The 14,381-nt window shown below is 37.9% G+C and overlaps 1 protein-coding gene across 2 annotated transcripts in view; it reads left to right on the plus strand.

The window, feature by feature from the left end:
• Positions 1–13,833, plus strand: part of MALRD1 (MAM and LDL receptor class A domain containing 1) — a 562,786-nt gene extending 548,953 nt beyond the window's left edge. For both annotated transcript variants that reach the window (XM_084782548.1, XM_084782549.1), the window contains exons 39-40: positions 11,108–11,183; positions 13,647–13,833. In XM_084782548.1, the coding sequence (XP_084638674.1) occupies positions 11,108–11,183; positions 13,647–13,730 (160 nt within the window). In that variant the 3' untranslated portion in view covers positions 13,731–13,833. The remainder of the gene's footprint in view (positions 1–11,107; positions 11,184–13,646) is intronic.
• Positions 13,834–14,381: the final 548 nt, after the last annotated feature.

Genomic DNA, 14,381 nt, shown 5'->3' on the forward strand with positions numbered 1-14,381 from the left:
TTCTAGTTGTGTTTACAAATCTCCTTCATTATGACCTTTCTCTTTGAAATGTTATTTTTTTTAATTTTTTGTTAAACATTTTTACATATGCATTTACATTATTACACATATATAATATACTATCTGCAGCAAAAATGAACCATGAAACAGTGAGGAATCATATTAATGTTACATTCATAGTGGTTTGGCTATTTGTACTTGGCAACCTTAAAGAAAATATCTTTCCTGTCTTGGTGAGCCTAAAATGCTGAATTTAAATCAATATCTATCATATCTCATCATTATCAACTTAAAACATCTATCTAGACCTAAAAACCCTAAACAACTAAGCTTAATTGAAAACTAAACTATCTGGTCTTCAACCCCATCAGAGACTTGAGAAGGAATAAAACTTAATTACATGAGTGAACCAGAAATGAAGGTTAGCAGCTTCCCAAATGAGAAGATGACAGAGACAGTCTGCTGCCAGAACAGTCACCCAAAATTCTTTATAATGTTGTAGCATCTTCTTCAGCCTTCTGGCCAAGTGTATCTGACAGACATATTTGAGAAGCAGAAATATTGAGAACTTGCTTACCCAGTCATGGCAGAGTTTGGCCATCAACTCTGCCTGCATCCAAGCTTGCCCACTTTTAGCCAGAATTCTGTTTGTGGCAGAAACGAGGACATTTTTGCCCAGTGGCTTGTTTGCCACATTTAAAGCCATTTCTATAAGGAAGTTCTTTGGTGCTCATTATCTTCCTTGAGGTAGGTTGGGTGTTGCCAGAAGTTAACCTGTCTCATTATCTTTGAATTTTAAAATAAAAATATCATTAAATGCCATATTCTGTATGTCTCTGAAGTTTTTGAAGACTTTATCTAACTATTTTACCTTATCTTTCTATAGAATCATATCTATCTGTTATGCCTTGGATGAATATTTTTGTGATAAAAATAGACTAATAATTGATATGACCATGATTTGATGAACTAACAACTAACTTGTATAACTTACTTATCCCAAACAGCCTACAATAGCACTTTCAAAATATTGGAAGTAAAGCTTGTATTATAATTGAGTTGTACTGGTACAATACTGCATATTAGAGTAGGGATATATATAATGTGTATAAAGAATAATTTTCCCAAATATTTTTCTTAAGGATTTGGAAATGAAAACTTCTAGTTCACTGATATTTGCCCCCACTTATCTTTGTGTTTTCAAACTAACCTTCTTCCTTTCTGTCTCTTCCATGTAATTTCCTCTTACTCCACCCTTCCCCTTCCTCCTCCTCCTCTTCTTTCTTTCTTTCTTTCTTTCTTTCTTCTTCTTCTTCTTCTTCTTCTTCTTCTTCTTCTTCTTCTTCTTCTTCTTCTTCTTCTTTTCTCTCTCTCTCTCTCTCTCTCTCTCTCTCTCTCTCTCTCTCTCTCTCTCTCTCTCTTATATCCTTTCACTTTCACACAGATTTAAAACAAAACCACCATTTTGAAACCAATATTGAAACATATAATAATGAATTATCTCCTTCTCTTTCTAGTTCTTTCTCCTGTCCCTTTATCAGATTTCAGATAACTTGATCCTCTGTATATCAGTGAGAAGAGGAAACTCCACTGGATTCTTCTTTTACTATCTTAGAGCACCATGCAATTTTATTCTATCATCAGATACTTATAGTAGATTTAATATTGCATTTTTAAGTTGGCTTTGTTTTATCTTTGAATATATGTGTACATGTGTATGAATGCCAATGTATATATGCCAAAGCCAGACTTTGGAGGTCAGAGGACACCTTGCCACTGCCTCTTCCAGTCTCTTGGTATTCTGTCTCTTCTTCCATCTCATAGTGGAGTGCCAGCATCGCAGTGAAGCGCTACCTGCAGCTTTAAATGCGCTCTGGGCATTTGAACTCAGGTCCTCATACTTTGTGGCAAATGCAAGCACTGAGACATTGCCACAGCCCCCAATGTTGACTTTTTAAAAAATCACAAACATGAACAAATAGAAATGTCTCCCAAATTAGCTTTTTTCTGTCCCTACTGACTGAGCTCTGGGCCTCTGGAGAACCTCTCCTTATTCTTTGTCAGCTGCTTTTTCTGCATAGCTTTTTACTAAAACATATCTTGGAATAGACTCAAGCCTGCATTTTGGAAGACATTAAAGAAATATGCAAAACCTCCTGCTGCCTTCTTAAAATAATGTTCTGAACTTGTTACTTATTCATGCTGGATGACAGAAGAGGGCTGCACATAATAAATGTCCCCTGTGCTTCTGAGTATCTGTTTTGTTGCCCTTTGAAAGTGAGGCCTGTGTAACTGAGTGTCCTGCTTACAGTTGACTTCTAGCATCTTAATGTTACGCTTCTATCATACACTGAATAAATGCACGATACCATTCCCATGTGCTGTTTCACTCCCTCCACTGCCCTCTGCTTTCTCCCACTGTCTACGTACTTATGCTGTGTTTTTTCACTGCACATTTTTTGCATGATGCCTTAAGTAGATCACACAAAAATGACAAAAATATTGTATAAAATTTTAAACATGTGATAATTATCCTTCAAATAAGTCTATACAGAGAAACTAAAATTCAGGCTGCAGACCGAGGGGCTGGTGGTAAAATACATATTTCTAAGGTTTAGAGAGCAGAAAGGTAGCTTAGACAGATCAATGGACATTGAATGTTTCGTGGAGAACAAGGGCAGCAGAGACTTCTTGGGAAATGAACAAATAGGCAAAATAAAAACAACAGCAGTCCCCACCTCCCCAGGTTGGGAGCAACTGGAGGGTAAAAAAGACCCTATCTTCATGACTTTTTAGAATGATATGGGATGGGGGAAATTAGTGATAAGACCCTAGTTGAATAAAATATTTCTGAAAAGATCTCTCCTAGGCATGGAAGATATATTCACTGAAATATATGGGGAGAGAGAGAGAGAGAGAGAGAGAGAGAGAGAGAGAGAGAGAGAGAGAGATGGAGGGAGGCACATAACTCATTGAGTAAAATGCTCGTAGCACCCATGTTAAGACCAGAACATGCTAGGGAAACACCCTACCTTTGAGCTGCATTCCTATGTAGTTACTAATTAATAAAGTAACAATTTTCTTTAACTCCACTAGCTTCCAAAATAATTGACACAGAGAGACTCTGATTTATTTTACAAGCTTAAAGCACAGTAACTGGGCTGATATTAACCGTCTAAGCTTTTAAGCTATCTCTCAGCCACACAACCCCAGTGACTTGCAGTATTCTGGACTGATCTGCTCCATTAGGCCGTGTCCTCTTTCTCCATCTTCTGTTCCTTTCTCCATTATCGGTCCCTTGTCCTCTCTCTCCTTCTTCAAAAGTCTTTCGACTCCATGCCCTAGAACCTAAACTCTGGCCTATGTCTTTTCTGCCATGTCACAGGCTTGAGCGGATTTTATTAACCAGTCAACTTCACATTTGGTAGAGCATGGTTTACACAACAAACACAGATGCTTGTGAGAAAGTCCTTGTCTGGGTGGTAACCAGATCTCAGTGCTCTGAAATCAGCATCTGAAAAACATCCCCAGCCCTTGCTGCAAGATGTAGGAAAGAAGGAGCAACACAAACAGTGAGAGAACTTGGCTCCATCATTAAGCCTTCAGAAAACAATATATATTAAGTTGCTATTTCTTAAATGGTTTGCTTTGTTCATGCTATATTCCTGGGAGCGATCTGGATGCTAGGAGAGATGAAGGAAACAGATAGGATCTTTATCCTCCAAAAGGCTAAAGGGGACAGTCTCAATTGTTCTACTTTTAAAAAGATGGAGAAAAGTAGACACACACACACACACACACACACACACACACACACACAGGAGGGAAGGGGAGAGAGAGAGGGAGAGGGAGGAGAGATGCAACATAATGATTATTTATTATTTATTTGTTAATTTATTTATTAGGTTTTTGATGGCATTAAAGAACTTTTAAATGACAATATAGGAGCTGAAGTGATGACTCAGCAATCATAATGTTTCCTGCTTTTCCCAAAGATCAGGGTTTTGTTCCCATCATTCATATCAGATAGAATTGCCTGGAACTCCAGCTCCATGGGATCCAGCTCACTCTTTTGGCCTCCATGGCTCCTGAACAGCCAAGCATATTCACACAGATATATACCCATGTGCGAGCGCACACACAGACACACACACAGACACACACACACACACTGCAGTAGTCATTACTACTACAAAGTTTTATATTTCCATTCGGTCCAAGCTCAGGATACAAAAATGAAAGAAATTTAAAAGAAAATGGAAGTGATAAAAATGCAGAGAATGCTATTCAATCACTGTCAAGAACCAGTGTGTAGCAGGCTGTGGTAACAAATATATCTAAGAGAGTCCAGCAACTCTACAAAAAAATAATCCCTGCGAAAAGAAATTCTAGAGGATGAGCCATGCACTCATTAACTTTGTGAGGTCAGAATCTGGTAGGGAATTTTGCACATGGTTAATGCTTTACAAGCACTGGGTGCATTTCAGTATTTGAAAAAAGAATGATGAAAAATAGCATAATCAACACCATCATTCTTGCATCTTAAAGAGTGTGAGACCATAGTGCAGTCGCTTCCATTTGGGAACTAACATCATTCATGTCTGGGAACTTAAAATATTTTCTGACTGCTCAGAAACAATATAGAGAACTTAGCTTATTGAGGTAGCCAGTTCTACAACACAATGTACACAGGCAGTATCTTTTTAACAGGAAAATCACTATGGAAATTGCTTCAAATCATCTTCCTGTCTGCAGTGTAAGTGTACCAGTTTCTGAAAGTATGGTTCTCCTCACTCACTGATGGAAAAAGCATAAACTTATAAAGTCACTATGTAAATCAGCATGGAGACTCTAAAAAAATGAATAGAGAACCATCATATGTACTGACTATATAAGTCTTCGTTATTTCTCAAATGCCTGTAAGTCACCGTTGCACAAAGACACTGCTCATCAGTGGTTAGAGCTGCACTATTCACTAGATACAGGAAGTAGAGACAGCGTAGATGTGCATCATATGGATTTTATTTATTTATTTTTTTTTTTATTTTTTTTTTTATTTTCTTTTTTTTTCTTTTTTTTCTTTTTTTTAATACATTTTTATTAATTTATACATATTACACCTCAGTTGTTAGCCCATCCCATGTATCCTCCCACTCCTCCCTTCCTCCCACTTCCCCCCTACTCCCCTCCCCTCCCCTAAGTCTGTGTCTGAGGGGGACCTCCTCCCCCTGAATATGCTCATACGGTATCAAGTCTCTCCTTGGTGACCTATTATCTTTCCTCTGAGTGCCACCAGGCATCTCCGTCCAAGGGACATGTTCAAATATGGGGCACCAGAGTTTGTGTGAAAGTTAGATCTCCTTCTCCACTCAACAGTGGAGAATGTCCATCGGCTAGTCCGGGTAGGGGTTCAAGGTTTACTGCCTATTTTTTCCTTGGCTGTTGCCACAGTTTGCGGAGGGCCCCAGGGCCCAGACTCGCCTGTAGTTTTCCAGGACCCACTGGGTCCTTCCATTTCCTCTTTCTCCCAGGCTTCTCACACCTAAAGTTTCAATAGGATGTCCTCCCCTCTTACCCACTATTCTGGTAGGTACAGTTTTTCATGGGGACGTACACCTTGGACTAGTGTCTCGATATAAGTGAGTATATACCATTTAGCTCTTTTTGCTTCTGTGTGAACTCACTCATTATGACAATTTCTAGTTCAATCCATTTGTCCACAAATTTTGGAAATTCCTTGTTTTTAATAGCTGAGTAGTATTCCATAGTGTAAATGTACCACAGTTTCTTTATCCATTCTTCTATAGAGGGAAAGCTATCTGGTGCTTTCTCAGAAAAATGGGAATAGGGCTTCCTCAAGACCCAGCTATTCCACTCCTTGGAATATACCCAGAGGATGTACTACTACACAACAGGGACATATGCTCAACCATGTTCATAGCTGCCTTATTCATAATAGCCAGAACTTGGAAACATCATATGGATTTTAAAAATGAAAATTTATGTTTCCATAAAGAAAAATGAAATCATGACATTTACAGCGAAACAGGTGAAACTAAAAAATCATTATGTCAAGCGAAGCAACTCAGGCTAATGTTTTCTATTATTGGTGTGTGTGTGTGTGTGTGTGTGTGTGTGTGTGTGTGTGTGTTCTGTCTCTCTGTCTGCCTGTGTGGCGTTTATTTATGTGCTCGCAGATCACAAAATGAAAAGGGGACCATAAGTGGGAGTAAAGATATCTTACTGAAAATGGGAACAAGAGAGGACTATGGAATATATGTAATAGAAAGGGGAGGTAACCAGCTAGATGGGAAAAGAGATAAGGGGGGCATGAGATAGAAATAATGAGATCAAAATATAATAACATATATACAGAGATGTCAGGATGAAACTCACTTCTTTACATATTAGCCCAAAATTAATTAAATATTAAAATGAATAACAAGACCTTCTGGTTGTACATGCTTTGAAGTGGGCGGGGAATGGCTAATAATGTGATCTTGGAGATCAGCAGGAAAGGTCATGCATGGCCTCTGAAATGCTCTTTCTTTTTTTTTTAAACATTCGACTTAAGCTTTGAGCTAGATTTTCCCTATTTATTCTCTAAGCCCATTTTAGGGAGGTACACTTCAGAATATATCAGTGTTGTGACCTGGGAACTGTGGAACTGGGGTCAGCAGTCCAGAGTTGGGTTGAGATGTGTCCAAACTCTGGAAATATCATCCTGAGATCAACAAGAATAGGTCTGCTCCCTCCCAGTGCAAGGCCTGCATGTCCCAGTGCATGTGGCCCTGTGCTCCCACCCGTGCCCACCTGAGGAGGTCAGTAGCCTGGCATCAAGGTTTAACTTTCTCTTCCCTTATAAAGTCATATCCAGCAAGTGCCTGGAATTCCTCCATATGCAAATGAGTCATCCTCAGCACCCTGGCCCCAGCCAATGATGTACATTCAATCCTATAGTTCTGTACCTACCCTACAAAGCATAGCCCCAAATAGTAGTAGTGCTAGGTGTTTGATGGGCCTATGTTAGCAGCCAGTCCATTTTATCTAGCATGCAAAATGACAGATAACTGAAATAGAGAAAACCAATACTATCAAAAAAATTAAACCACACCTGATAAAAATGGCAAACAGTTATGTAAATAAATTAATAAGAAATACTGTTGCTAATCATAAAAGTAATTAAACAAATTATGAAAGCACACAGTGTGTGTAAAATATTAATTGATAAACTTACAGCATATGCATGAAGGGGGTTAATTTGGCCTTTTCCTGTCACTCCTGGCCAGTCACCTGCTGACTGCTAGTCTTCAATATTTAGAGTGACAGCTGTGCTCACTGTCGCCTTTCTGTTCCTTTAAGCCTAGTCAAGGATATTTGATACTCTAATATTGTATAATGGAGAGATAATTCCTTGAGCACACTAGCAATTACTTGTATTTACTGCTTAATGGTTATGGAGTTTCTATTTGAAGTGATGAAAACATTTTGGCGATAAATAGTACTGACAGTTACAAAACATTATGAATTATTGATAACAGTGAATTGTCCAATTCAAATTGGCTACATTGGTAAATTTATGTTATGTATATTTGCTATAATCTTATATTAATAACTGAAATTTAGTAAAACTAATATTATATAAAACATTGAATTGTATATATGTATATATTCATATATGTATATAAAATTATGTGTATATAAATATATATACACATGTAAATTTTGTGTGAATTTGGGGCTATAAAAATGGCTCAGTGGGTAAAATTCCTACTGATCAAATATAAAGAATTATGTTCAGATCACCAGAACACATGTAAAGCCTGGCATACATAGTAGCCCATGTCTGTTATCCAGTACTCACACAATGAAATTGGAGGAGGACAGAGGAGAATCCCTGAAGTTTGTGTGCCAGCTAGCCTAGTGTACAAAACTGAGAATAACAAAGAAGGTGTCTCTTAGATAAAGTAGAATACAATACTTGTAGACTAATTTATAAGTAACTCTATTTAGAGTACTATTGGGGCTATCAATATTACAAAGTTTTGAACAGTGTGTGAACCAGCAAATTAACTTTAACAGAGGTGGGTCCTATGAGATATCTAATCTATAGATAGGAAAGATACCAGTATTTAACCACTGAATCCAAGCATTCCCAAGAATGAGAGCTAAACTTTTGCCTGAATGACAAATAGCTCAAGGCTGCTAAGAAACATAGAGTTTGAGGTATGAGGAGTTACCTCCACTTGCCTTTCCTCACCACACACTGACTCCCCTTTGTTACAACTGCATAGCCTTAGAGGAGTAATCACCAACCATGTGACGTCCAGACCCCTCTCATACATTTCACTATGGCAGGAAATATACAATTCTAAATTGTTTAAACTTAAGAATCTTTCCAGAAGAAAAAAACTGTTTCTTTACACATATTTAGATGGTTAGACATTTTATCAACTTATGTAAGGTCTGCCTGCCAATCTTTGACATGTCTGGGGTTACATCAGTCCAATGCCAAACGCCATTGCCTTATATCAGCATCCTTGGTGTCATCTGTGTCTGTTTTATCACTTTCTAGTCTCCTGCCCCAACCCCTGGACTCTCTGTTCCACTGACACTAGAGCTCAGCTCCTTCCTACCTTTGGATTCCATTCCCAGTTTGAATTTAGGTTGGATTTTTGTTTCCAGTATTCCTCATTCCCCCCTTTACTCTGTTTTAGTACTTGCTAAGTCATGTTCCTGCCATTCTGGACCAGCCCTTACATTGTCACTTGACATATTTCCAAACTGCCTTTATTCTCTTGCCAGTCGCCAGTCAGAGAGCGCCCCTGCCTAGGAGCATGCTGTGATCTCTGACAATGTAACAGTGACCAGTGTGGAAAGAAACAAGATTCAAGCTGAATTAATCCAGTTTAACTGGAGAAAGCCATAAGTATTCCCTAAGCAGGTTAAGGGATTAACAGATACATTGCTGAATTATTTAAGAGTAGATCTATTACTATTTTTGCAACTTATGACCCATAAATGCTATATTAGATACATTTATACATTATAAAAATGTGGTCTTAATACAGTGAAATAGTTCATCAGTGGCATACTTAATTCAATGGTTTATTAGGAGGTAATGATAGCACAATTAGAAGACATGGGCACCACAGGGAAATGTGTTCTAGCCAGACAGACTCACCTAGATTAGGCTCTGCAATATTTCAGCTGCTAGGATTGGACTGTGTGGTTTGGGTAGCTGGTAATAGGAGGTCTAGCCTCTGGAAACTTCCAACAGGTTATCAGTAAAAGCTTCCTCTTTTCCTTTAGTATTTAGAAATGTATAAATTACTGGAAAACGATAATTGGCATACTCCATTAGGCAAAAACATTAAAGCATATACTCTTGGTTGCTGTTAATACGATGGTAACCGTTCCAGAATTGCCCCTGTCTCTCTCTGTCTTTGTCTCTGTCTCTGTCTCTCTGTCTATCTCTCTCTGTCTCTCTGTGTCTCTGTCTGTCTCTCTGTGTGTCTCTCTCTGACTCTGTCTCTGTCTCTCTGTCTATCTCTCTCTGTCTCTCTGTGTCTCTGTCTCTCTCTATCTCTGTCTCTGTCTCCTCTCTCTGTTTGTGTGTTGTGTGTGTGTGTGTGTGTGTGTGTGTGTGTGTGTGTGTGTGTGTGTGTTTGGGATTTTCACTCTATTTGTAACTGAACAATTATTAGTTGTATCATTTTTGTTCCTGTGGTGGGTACCTTTTTTTATCAGGGGTTCCAGAGTTGCTCATGTTCCAGTGAGAATAAAAAAATATAAAAAGGAAGCAACCATTTAGGCGTTCAATTATGCTGAATTGTACAAATCTAGTCCACAACAGGAACAACTTTTCAAGAGGCTGAATGGATAGCCCATTGGGTGAAGAATTTGCCATGCAAATCTGAGGACTAGAGTTCAAATCTCCAGAATCCATGTAAATAATGTGTGAGCATGGCAGCCTTCAGTAATTCCAGCCGGGAAAGTAGGGGGCAGACAAGGGATCACTGGAAAAAGCCATTTAGCTAACTGGACAAAATGGTGAGCTTTAGGGTCAGTAAAGAGGCCCGTCCTCAGTGAGAAAGAGGAGAGCCATCAAAAGACTTCCTATACCAATTTTAGGCTTCGATGCAGCTTTTAAAAAGTTCATGTCTCTCTCTCTCTCTCTCTCTCTCTCTCTCTCTCTCTCTCTCTCTCTCTCTCTCTCTCTCTCTCACACACACACACACACACACACACAAATACATACAAATGTGTATCCACATACATACAAATCACACACACACACACAGACTCATGAACCCATACATATGTGAACACACACATACACACCACTAGATACGTGCAAAAATAAAGTAAAATTCTCCAATACCCAGATATTTGGTTGTTGATTAAACTACTATGTATTATGACTCCTGAGCTACAGACTTGGACAAGAGACACTGTCATAAGACATGGTCTCTGGATGCGGTTTGGCACTTCTAGCCTAAGAAGGGCCAAGGCAGCCTCTCCATTTTACAGTGTCATTTTACATTGTTCTTTCAGGGTTGCATTGTTAGAATGACTAGGGCAATATTTAAGAAATCAGCATTGAAACCAGCTTATGCTCCCTTTATTTGCCAGAGTTTATTTGGATCTAAATACTCAAGAGCTCAAATTATATTTGTTTTCAAGAATGTGGTTGCCTTGGTGTCGTGCAGAGAAAAAAATATATTTTATGGTAATACTTTGATGAAAATAAATGTGCTGGCAAGACCCTGTGTCTCTCAAAAATTTCTAGTAAAAAATGTGCCATCAAGAACTTAGTACCTCTGTAATGTTAGATAAAGTGATATGTACATGTATACAGTCCTATACATGTATATACACATAAGATGATACACACTTATGGTTACCTCATATAAGACATAAAGAATCTGAGGCCAGACTGGGCTACACAGCCAGACTTAAAAACAAATGAATAAGAAAATAAAACAACCAACCAGGATTTCTTCTCTAACATTTAGGTCTTGGTAACCCTGTTTTTTTTGTTGTTGTTTTTTTTTTTTGTTTTGTTTTGTTTTGTTTTTATTTTGTTTTTGTTTTATTTTTGAAGGAAATCTGAGCAGGGAGGCAACTGTGCCTTTGTTAATCCAGTTTATGGGAATTGCATCAATCCAGAGAAAACAGAGGTAAGTGTCAAGGAAGAGTACACATTCAGAAGCAAACACATAGAGAGAGGGGGAGGGGGAAGGGGAAGGGGATGGTCAGTGAGAGGGAGAGAGACGGGGAGGGAGAGTCCTACCCACAGCCAATTTAATTAGTTGTGTTTGGAACTGTTTCCATATCATGGCTAAGAGAGACTTTCTAGTGGGTTTATTTCAATTGGGGTGAAAAGGCATTTGGTGCTCTAAAAATGAGTGAAATTTTCCATTTAGACAGTTTGATTCTGATTGTAAAATCGGCTCACTATTAAATGGCTTTGTGGTCACTGAACACCCTCCAAGAGAGCTGGTAAATCTGGAAAATATCAATTTAAAACATAGAGTAGTATTAGTCAGCTCTTCCCAGTAACTACTCATTGGGTGTTTTATTGGCTTATTTATAGTCTCAAACGTAAGTATAAAGAAAGCTTAGGTATTTTTTTCCTTATTACATTTATAAATATTTGTTTTTATGGGGATTATATGTCCACATATGTGTGGGGGATACATGCACCTGAGTGCAAGTGTAGCCAGGAGAAAGTACTAGATCTATGTTACAGTGGGTTTAAGAACCAGAAAGGATGCAGAAACTAAATTGGGTCCTCTCCAAGAGCAGTAAGTGCTCTGTACTCTGGAGCCATCTCTCCTGCCCCCTTCTTAATTTGTATTAAATAATCTATCAACAGTTTCTTATTTTTTGCATCTTGACATTGAAAGTGACCACCAAATTGTCAGGTCAGATGGTTTCTAACATTCCAGAGCCTTGTATGACGTGGTTGAAGATGAACAAATATTGGCTTTTTACACGTAAACTTTTAGTTTTGTTTATGCAGAAATGGAATGAAGGAAATAAGACATTTCCTTGACCATGAAGATAGTTAATGTGGATGTTTCGGAGAGCAAATCAAACATATCCCTACTCTATAGAGAATAGGTCCCCAGAGATACAATATTTAGTCAATTGAATCACAAAGGCTTAACAAAATATACTTTTATTTAGTGAAGGTAAGAAAGATTGATCTCTTTACCCACAACTTATGTATGATGATGTCTGATAAATGCTCATTCTAGAAGGAACTATAGTGAAAAGCTTAGATGGGCAAATGGTACATTGGCATCTCAGCAATGGGCAGTCAGGAAACAGTAGCTAAGTATGTGTCCTACATTCCTGACTTTTCCCTGAGAAGACAGCTTTTCTAGAGTTTGGGTGTGTATGTCCCAGAATGCACAGGGAGAGGTCTAGATCAAAGGCTCACTTTCAACATGCTTTTAAGCAGAGTTCACTGCAGGCTGCAATTGATCATTCAACGCAAAACTTCAGAATTTCATTTTATTTCCTGATAAAAGATGAATTACTCCCTCTCACATTCCTTTTTAAAATTCAACTTTCAGTTCATTAAGGATGACTAGGGAAGAAATCCTGTCACATCTGCTTCTATTGTTTGGGGGAAAAGTGACTTAAATATAGTCTAAGTTCTTTGAGATAACAGAAAAATAGATTTATCTCAAATATTAATCAAAAGCTTTTACAGAAATGTCCTATACTGTTACTGATTTGGGGAGAATAGTAAAAACAAACAAACAAAGAAACAAAACCTCTGGATAATACATCAACCACCATCAAATATATTCAACCTTTAGCTATATCTGTCACTGTTTTTGACCACATGTTCCCTCAATACACTCATGGTTTTTAAACAAACCACAGATATAATTTAATGATGAAACTTCAGTTGTGTCTTTCAGAGAGATAAGAGCACATTGAAATATACCCAGAGTATCATGCCTAAGGATGTAGTAGTATTTTCTTGATACTGTCAAACAATATCCAGTGGTCAATGTCTACCTATATGTAAGGTAGGGTAGCTTTCATAGCTGGGTTTAACTTTTGTGGGTACTGTATTTTTAAATCAGAATATCTGTAAAGAACATAAAGACAAACTGGGAGCTCTGTCTTTTAAGGCTGGTTTAACATTTATGTTATATATTCTTAGTTTTCTTCTTGCAAAATAGTTATTGAATAAACAAGGTTTTCCCAGAGAACTTATATTTTAGACTTCCTGCTTTACCCTACAACCTTAGCTCTACTAACTCAAAGCTCTTGGTGTTATTGTCATTGTTGTTTTATTTTTCTTTACTTTAACTATAGTCAGTATAGCAAGCTGACTGAAACAGTATAGGAAAGAAGGTGAAAATCCTGCCTTCTGAATTTCTCTATGCTCTCATAGGTGAGGGGAGGCCATGAGGCCCATGTCCACAGGGTCCTACAAAGACCCTATGTCAGAGACTCTCCTGGAAACTGGTGGTGTTGGAGCAAGGTTCAGGGATTCTCTAGTTATCATCCCTGTGGGTAGTCATTAGAAAGAACCTTCATTTTTCATGACCCTCTCAGAAGTTCCCTGTCTTACTCTGGAAAAATACTAACCTTATAAATGTCTGTTTTCTCCTTAGAGTTCCATCTATTCTTTCCCCAATCCATTTTATGGTGCAACATCTGGAAGCCTGGAGATAGGCTCTCATCATCTCAAATCATAACAGCAAAACGATGTCTCATCTGTGTTTATAGAAAATTTTATTCACTAAATTGATCCTGTATAAGGCGAAAGGGAAAACATTAAATGTTAGTGTGATTACAACATAGAGATTCTTTGAGTGGTATCATGCAATCACAGAAGCTCCTTAGCTTCATTGTATATCTGAGTACTTCAATTAAACATTCTGCCTACTCAACTTATGTACCTTTTATTTGATACTGATTATTATGTTTAATGACTAAACTACAGTTTATTCCACACACATATTTGAGTGGCCATGGCCTGGGAATATAGATTTGGGTTACCCTAAATTTCATGTTCATGGAATAGGTTTCATGGTTTTGCAGAACAAAGGAAGTTCTAAATCAAGGCAGGTTTAAAATGCATTCAGTATATCAGGTTACAGTGAGATAAGGCAAACTTTTCTGTAGAACTCAGAGGTAATCTCTGGAACCAGCTTGCATCACATCTGGCTGGAAAGATATATAAAACTATTATTTCTTTTCACTACAGCTTAGAAACAAAGGAAAACTTACTCTCTTTCCAATTTCATGAGAATGGGCAAATGATGGTAATTCTGACCTGTAGTTATTTTTGAGTTTTGAAAAAACATGATAATTAATCACAAGCTCATGTTTTCTGGATAATCATG

This window comes from Acomys minous, assembly GCF_964271855.1.
Source record: "Acomys minous genome assembly, chromosome: 5".
In the NCBI taxonomy this organism is placed as follows: Eukaryota; Metazoa; Chordata; class Mammalia; order Rodentia; family Muridae; genus Acomys; species Acomys minous.